Genomic DNA, 8,966 nt, shown 5'->3' on the forward strand with positions numbered 1-8,966 from the left:
ACCACCACCACCACCAAACGGGACGGAACAGACGCAGGTTAAAAGCAAAGGGATCCTCCTTCTTTAGAAGGAGGTTCTTAAAGAGACAGAGGCCAATTTCAAGGCGTTTATAAGAGGAAGTGATGAGAAGATGTTTATTTTCTATTTAAGCATAAAAACAACATTTTAATAACAACTAAAGGTGACATAGATACTTTATTATGGTATAGTATTTAAATATATGCCTGAGAAACACATAATATTGGCCCTTTAAACAGTGGTTTTACATTCCAACTATCAACATCTACTGTACAAGAAAAAAATAACTTTTTAAACCTTTTCAACGGTTTTAACTTTTAAAATCTGATCATGACTCATGACCCTTTATTTGCGGACGTGGTGTACAGCTAGCACAAGTCCTGAACTTGTGATGTATCTAGCAGGTGTGTGTCATTTACATTCATGACCTTGTCACAACATAGAAGAGTAAAGTCATGACAGACACTTGACATTACATTACCCCCCTTTAACTATCACACCTTCTCAATCTCTCAATTCTTCCTGTCTCATCCCTTTGCTTTTAACCTTCCTCATCTTTCCTGTGACCTTTTCATTCCCCCTTTTTTGCACCTTATCCCTTCTTCTGAATATGCTTCCTTTCTTGCATCTTTATCTTTCCTATACTTTGTTCACTGCAGCTCTGTTTCTTTTTTGACTGTTTTACTGCAGTTGTAAGTTGATGTCCAACTAAACAAACTCTATGATCTCTATGTGCACTTGTTATGCACATACACTACATGCTCCCAGTCAGTTTGTGTAGGTCTTTAGATATCTAACACACATTCATTAATAGAAATAGGGACAAAACTGAAAATGTTTCATCATTACACTAGGCCCATTTCATAGCACTGTTTAAAAGTACACTGTAAGACTTGAATATGAATGTGGGTACATTTGCATATAATTAGGAAGAAGTTTAATTGTGCAACTTGTGATAAAAAAAAGGTCTTTACCAAGCATGTCTAATGTACGGCATCTAGCAACACTGTTCATGCTCAGCATTACTTCCTTCAGATTCTCCCACAGGACTTGTGCTACTTCACACTGACAACCACTTTGGAGCCATCAACAGACAAACTTGTGCACGCACCATGACAGGTGACTGTGTCACACATGCTGTACAATCGAAAACACTTTCCGCAAGCACACACCGATACAGACGGTACGCACAGACACGCAAACACTGTACATGTGCACAAACATAAAACATCATTACGCGCTTGCATGCCTGTGTGTACCATAAAACCTCAGAGAAACACGTTTAAATATATGTTTACATTCATATTTTCAACTCAGAGGCTTTCAGTGCTAAATTCAGAGTTTAAACTCTCTAAGAGCTATGAATAAAAAAAACAAGTTAGGTTCTATACTTAAAGGGGCAATATCATGAAAAATCAACTTTTTTGAGTTTTTTATTTTATAATGTTATATTCTCATTAAAACATGCCCAAAGCCTTGCTTTGACTCATTCATGCATGTTTGAGAAATCCTGCAGCGTTTTTAGGAAGACATGCTGAGGAGCAAAACGACAAGTGGGGACCAGAAACGCCTCTGGGACGTGTCTTTAAGCCAAACTTCCTCATGGCAGAAACATAAAAACAGCATTTTAGTAACAGCTAAAGGTGACAAAGATACTTTATTATGGTATGGAATTTAAATATATGCCTAAGAAACACATCATATTGCCCCTTTAAATGTTCTGATGTGTTCCCAAAGTGTTACTGTCATTTCCTCATTATTTTTGTTTTTGTGTTCCTCTACCTCCTATATGAACTCTAATGCTGCGTTCACACCGAACGCGATTTCAGCTTCAAAATCGCAGCCAACGCTGAAGTTTGAAGCTTGTGCACTTTGAGGTCAGACGCAGGTCAGCTCTTGAAGCGCTGCACGGCAGAGCCTCCCCGCCCCTCCCTCCTCTGTCGGGCTCTGTTTAATGTCGGACGAGGAAGTGGCTTTGCTTTATTTACAGAGCAAGAGCATGTCACGTTCATCAGATAATTAATTCATAATTAATTCACCAGATAATTCAGAGTAGAGGCTCACAGCTCGCTTTCAGGACTATTTTTCCAGTCTGATGAGTCGCTGCCACGCATTGCTGCGGATCAGGACACGACTGCAGGCACTCATTTCAGCTGAAGAGCTCCTCTCTGTCTGTTTCAGGTTAGTGGACATCATTCAGTAAACTGTCCCGTCGGGAAATATGTCGCTACGTCACACAGTGGAGTCTCTCTGATTGGTTGACGCTGCGCGTCGAGCTGCAAAAGTTCAGATTTTCTAACTTCAGCGATTTGCGCCTCAGCGCGTCGAACGCTCAGATCGTTCAAATCGCGCTGCTCTAATCGCGCTTGAGGCGCCGCAGAACTTCCCGACGTTGCTTGAAGCGCGTCCACCATAGACTTTGTATGTAAACCTGAGGCTCCTGACGCTGAAATCGCGTTCGGTGTGAACGCACCATAAGGCTTAATACTGTGTAATTTTCAGCCATTGTAGAGAAACAAAGTTCACACTGATTAGGCACTCTCCCAACCAAAGAGCTTTTGAGTTATACCAAGTAGGGTCACAATTTTTCTGGAGAAATTGTACAACTGTTGATGTGAATGACATTTTTTACCAAACCATGAGCATGGTCACAGCTAACTCCTTTTTCTCATCTTCACTACCCTCTTTTTAGAGTCTGGATTTAAATAACATCTGCTGCCATGAAAGGTGGGTGACAATGCTATTGCATGTGTGCGTTTGTCCTTATTTTAGCAAAATACTGTATCTCATTAACCAGTGGACCGTTTAATGAAATTCCAATAAAGTAAACACTGTATATAATGCACATCTATAACTGAAGTGAACTCAATATGAGTTTAGCAAACACAAAAGTGACTATGTCCTTTTTACAGATTTTGAGCTAAAACCGTCAGTAGTGCTTGAGTGTCACCTCCATTACAACCAGAATGCTAACAGATCATGTGAGGCTTGTGGTTTACTGTATATTCTTATGAAATTCACATTCACATTGTTTATAATAAAAAAAATCCACAATATGTAACAATATCAGGTAACATTAAGGATCAGTTAGTACAGTACAATTTAGAGTCTTATTTATTAGGCAGTATTGTTTCATCTGCATTGTTTCTCCTCTCTGTCTCAGTAAACAGCGGAGGTTGTGAGTAATCATCTACACAACATAACCTGAATAACTCCAGTCATGTTAGCTCTCTGCTGGCATTAATCAGAGCCTGGCGTATTAATGAGAGCACGGCAGCTAGCTAATTACACCCATAGATTCTGCAGCAGCCCATTAAATATACAAATGACAGAATTAAAGAGCCCAGCCTCTTCTGATTAATCTTTAAATGGGGAAAAACTAATGATGTCTGTGCAAACTTTCCCTTCACACACTTCTCTCTCCCCCCTCACCTCTCAACGTCAATGCCTAACAATCAATCATATTAATTAAGGAAAAATAATTTGTATCATTTAACATTTCCCTCTTTCCTGCTTAGCTGCTTCAGTACAACGTGCTGTGTTAGACGTGTCTGGAAATTATCCAAGTCTATTTGTTTTTGCTTTCTTTTTTCCCCCTTCTTTTTTCATAAAAATATTTGTGTAATGCATCATCCCTCTTCATTAAATGTGGGATGAAGAAAATACATCTGGATTAGCAAAAATATAGGCACGTCATCTCATCCAGCTCAACCAACCCATTAAAGGCCCAAAATGGGAAGAATTATAAACAAGAAGAGAGTGGACTGTGCAATCTGGTTGGATCTATTTCAATTTAAATACATTATTTTTACAAAAATGAACATATGTCACTCTTAACTGAAATGCAGGGGGTTGTTAATTCAAATATGAACTTGAAGAGCAGAAAGTCAAAAGGGCTTTAAATCCAGAATCATATAAATAAGATGAATGAACTAACGAGCATTTATGGAAACACAAACTCACAGGTTATTCATATCAAAGACTGATTACATTTAGTAATCCCGCTTTATCTAAACTAAGACTCAGTGTGGTCCATATTGACCTTACTTCTCATTAGACTTTAAAAGGCATCTTTAAATGCAGGACAACTAATTTAATTTATGGTAACATGCATGCCAATCATAGTAAAAGCACATGGAAAATAACCTATATGGCCCAAAATAATTTTAGCAAAGTAACCATTAAATAACAGGTGAAAGGCCAAATACGCAATTTCCAATGCAAAAGATTGTCCTGAACTAGACTACCAAACAAAACATTGACCCTGTGCTGGTAGGAACCCTTAATTCACATGTTTAGAAAATGATGGAGTCTAGAATGGAAACAACAAATTATTAATACTCCTAGGACAGTGCATAATGTTGACAAGGGAAATGATGATTTGTGCTTTCAGGGAGATCATCTTTATCTTCAAAGACATAAGTGCTCTGCGTCGAGATACTGTTCTGTAAGTCTGAGTGAATGACAATTTCTCAGATACACTTTGTCACATAGGTTTCTTTAAAAAAAGGTAAAAAAAAAAGGGAAACCATAAAACCACAAAAACGTAGTTAATATAAAAAAGTTACAGATGTACAGCTAATACTGCTTGAGTTACAAGGTTTCCATGAGATATCAACGATTGACGAGTCTCTCCTCTGTGATCAATTGACTCTCGAGGGGGCATTACACTGCATTACATTCATAATCCAATTTGGCTTTGATTTGTTCGCTGTTCCGTGCACTTCTATGGGAATAATTGTCTGTAGATGATGCTATTAGTATTGATGGTTTAAAAAGGGCGACGGTTTGAGGACTGCTGACACATTGATGGTCCAGAATAGATCCGGTCTGAAAGTGATTGTCTGATCCATTACCCTTTATGAAGGAGGAGAGTGGAGGGGAATGAAAAAGCATCCTTCAATAGGAAAAATCATCATTTATTTGTTGGCTGTGTTCAGAGAGATCTTTTTTATCTTTTTGCCAGAGGGACAAGACAGAAATCACAAAGATTATTTATTTTAAATAAAGCACAAAACTCAGAAGAACTTAACAAGNAAAGAAAAAGAAATCAACAAGTGTGAAAATATTTGTTTCCCTATGTGAAAAAAAAAGATAAAAACATAAGTTCATAGAATCCCATTGATGAAAACAAAAAAAGCTGTGAGCTCCAAATTAGTTTTTCAATATAAAACGTTAAGGAAAATTAAAGCTTTATGCTTTGTTGAATGTCAATTAAAGATTCTAAATCTCAAAGAAGTGAAACTGAAAAAGTAGCTTATTATTACGGTTACAGTCCAATCTAATATTCTGGAAGTTTTAAAATAATCCTGGTAGACAACCTTGGTTTTCAAAGCAATGGTTTATCACTAGGATATAATTATTTGTGGTTTTAGTTGACTGATCAAAGTTTTCAAAGAATAAGGGTTTATGTTATCTGCATTATGCAAAAACACGGTTGCCGTTAAGAACAAACTTGCATTTTTGCATTTTTTTAATCAAATACTTTTGCTTTGGTTTGAAAATATTTTCACAGTCATCTAACTTTAGGGGTCTATGGTTGTCCGTCCTCACAGACAAACATAAATGATGATGCAGGGTTTGTGCAGGACAGTGAAGCAATCTCGAGTGGCATCCAAGAGCTTTGCATGCTCAGACCCACTGATTAGTATCAGCAGTCATTAATTATGAGCGTCAGACTGGGTGATGTTCTCAGATGAAGCAGAACATGTTTAGCTGTGCAGCTCAACCCTCTAATGATGCTAGTAAACAGAAACATAATTGTCCTTTAAGATGACTGGGGAAGTCATTCTAAAGAAATGTTACTAGTTGAATAAGAGACTGCATTTCAGGCACCAAATGATACAAAAACACGCAAATATCCAACACAGAATATAAGAGACAAGTTTTACATTTTCTTTTTATTTCTTTTTTTACTTTATCCTTGCATGATTGAAACATTGTTGCGTTTGTGGACATTTTTTATTGTGACACCAAAAATTTTTGTGGGGACAATATAAAAAAATGGCATTATTGAGATTTCAGGCTGGAAAGCATCCAGAATCTCCAACTAAATGCACTTCAGCAGAAGAAATGCAACTGTATATGTTAATTATATCTTTTTTTTCTAAAAGATTGGTTCGTAGACAAATGTGAAAGTTTGCAAGTTTAGACAAGAGCTACAAGAAACTAAAAACTCTGTCACATAATATTTGGAATTGTCATTACTTTAACATTAGAAGAACGTTGAACAATAATGTAAAAGAAATTGAAAATGTGTAGCCTGGCAAAAACCAGCCCTTTGTTCTATGCTTTGCTTCATACAGAGGGTCTGGACTCTTGGCTACTGTGAAAAGACTTCTTACCGAAGGCGTTGGCTCTTGTTGAAATTTTAAATGATTGGATCTGATTTACCCCATTGCTAATGTTTGACCGTATGTAGTGTGCCAGCTTGACCGTGAAGGAAGCTAAGCTAAGAAGCTAACCGGAAATTATGTGCGCCACAAACAACCATCTGCTATAGGAAGAGAGAGAGAACAAGATGGCTGTAAATGAGTGCTACAGGCTTTGTGAGACAACTTCAATTTAATCTGAAAGGTTTGTCAACACGGACTGGTGTCATTCACTTCCTCTGCTGCCATTGCTAAACCACAGGCAGACTAAAACAGCGCAGAAAATTGATGTCATCATTCATAGTTCCTACTCCTGTTCGCTGATTGGCCCGGTTGAAATTTTACTAGAGAAATCCTTGTCTATAGGAGAAATCCCAGATGGAGGAGTGAAGGGAAACTAAAACTGAGCGGAACTGTGCAGGAAGGCAAGGGCCAGGCTATGCGAAATGCGACCAAATCCCAGAAGTTTTTTTATTGAATAAAAATTATTGTTTTAAAAATCCAGATTATATTAGAAGAATGTTAAGAGAATATCCAGAACACGAGTTGTGCTTGTAAAAAGTACAGATCATCATGGCTTTTATGGTTTTCTAAAACAGCACATTTTAAACTAATGAAGGAATTCATACCCAATGGCTAAAACAAGAATTTACAAACATTTTTACTTTACAAATGTGTAATTTTTTTTCATGTACAAAAAATTAAAAAGCTTATTTTTGTTGTTGTTAACCCGTTTCTTCCAAATCTATATTTAAAGATTGTGTGTACATTTTAGGTTCATATTTATGCAAACAATCTGAATAGAGATATTTAGTTCAAACATTTCTGAGCACAATCACAGATATGCAAACACCATTTCTTTTTTATATACAGTATATAATATGCATGAATTCTTTCATGTTTTCTTACCTGTAAAATCAGTATTGCTAGGAAGAGTGTTACTGGGAAACTCGTAGTAACCTTGCCCTGGAAATCTGGTTCCCCTGACAACTGGTTCATTTGGGTCAGAGAGGGAAATGTCTATTCTCTCCACCTGCAAAACATGAAGCACAAACTGATAAAGGAATTAGAGCTAACATTCCTTAAAGAAAGGTACATCATCTGCAATTTTGCATGCTAAAAGTTTTAAACAAAGATATCACACAATTTTTAGAACTCATACTCAGTATTAGGGAAGACTTTCAGCAACTGCCACACCACATTTTGCCTTTACATACGCAAAACTGACTGATTAATACCATTTTTGTCTTTGCCGATGTTGGTTAGCTCTGGTGTTCATCTTGGATTGAGTTGACTCCAAAACTTGGTCTACTGTAGTATGTACTGTATATACAGAATATCTATGCCATAATCTGAATTATAGTAACCACAGTAAAACTTGGATTGTGACCCAATCATGATGGTATAAAGTCACATAAAAAGTGTATTTTAATATATTTTGTGTTGTTTAAACAGATTGCTTCAATATCTGATTACCATTCTCTGGAAAAGCATTTCTATTCAATCCAAAAACACCACAGAGGTAGACCTACTATAGTGAACAAAGGTAAATTGCTTTTGTTACCAACAAACACACACACCAAAAACTTCAGGCCATGACTTCTACCTGATATATTGGATATGGTCCATTAAGTTGGGTTGGTGGGTCCCACTCTATTTGAATGGTGGTTTCGTTAATGGGATCTAATCGCGGTGAGGACAATCCCCTTGGTGCTAAAATGAGAAGTATAAGAAAAAGTAAAATGTAACAGAAAATGAATGCAATGAAAGTAAAAATCTATTCAGATGTCAGTGCAGCTCTCTGACACACATTCTTTTCACTACAACACTATTTTGTTTGCTAAAAGTGCCTAAAGCTTCAACACACAAGCTTTATAGGGATCCATGATTAGTTGTAAGATTAGACTTTATTTGCTAAACACATATTTTAACTATAAAATAAAGACTGTAAAAATACTGTAGGCTGTTTAGTTTTTATCATTTTTAAACTAAAAGTTAAAAAAATATATTACATGGATGGGGCCATTTTATTTACACGCAAAGCATACAAGGACCATATATATATGTATTAACTCAGCGCTACACATTCTCTCATCACTGAGGTCCTCCATCCACATGACAGAGGGGAACGCAAAAATGACTCAGCCTGCAACTGAAAATATGGATGGAGGACCTCAGTTTAGCTTGTTAGCTTGTCGTGCTAGTGCTGAGCTAATACATATAAGGCAATATAGTTTCGGCGCTAGCGCAAAGGCTAACAGGCTTATTCCATGAAGCAGCTCTGTTGTCCTCCATCCACATCTTCAGTTGTAGACTGAATTATTTCTGCCTTCTCTCTATCAATGCTCTCTGGTTTCATTTAAGAGCCAACCGTCAGATATTGTCCAAGATTAACCTTCAGGGTGGATATAGTTCGCTCACACCGAGGACCTATTCACGTCATCATTTACCCAGAATGCTTTGTATGTAAATAAAATGGCTCCATCTGTGTTAAAATATATTTTTAAAAATTTACAAAACTGAACAGCCTACAGTATTTTTATAGTCTTTATTTTACAGTTAAAATAAATGTTTATC

General features: G+C 36.8%; 1 protein-coding gene across 1 annotated transcript in view; it reads right to left on the reverse strand.

Annotated features, from left to right (window-relative positions):
• The window catches only part of ush2a (Usher syndrome 2A (autosomal recessive, mild)), a gene marked incomplete in the record, with an annotated part of 244,206 nt that overhangs the window by 157,922 nt on the left and 77,318 nt on the right, over nucleotides 1-8,966 (reverse strand). Inside the window, 2 exon segments of the mRNA XM_014017175.1 lie at nucleotides 7,299-7,422; nucleotides 7,996-8,102. Of these exon segments, the coding sequence (XP_013872629.1) occupies nucleotides 7,299-7,422; nucleotides 7,996-8,102 (231 nt within the window).

This window comes from Austrofundulus limnaeus, unplaced genomic scaffold, assembly GCF_001266775.1.
Source record: "Austrofundulus limnaeus strain Quisiro unplaced genomic scaffold, Austrofundulus_limnaeus-1.0 Scaffold163, whole genome shotgun sequence".
In the NCBI taxonomy this organism is placed as follows: domain Eukaryota; kingdom Metazoa; phylum Chordata; class Actinopteri; order Cyprinodontiformes; family Rivulidae; genus Austrofundulus; species Austrofundulus limnaeus.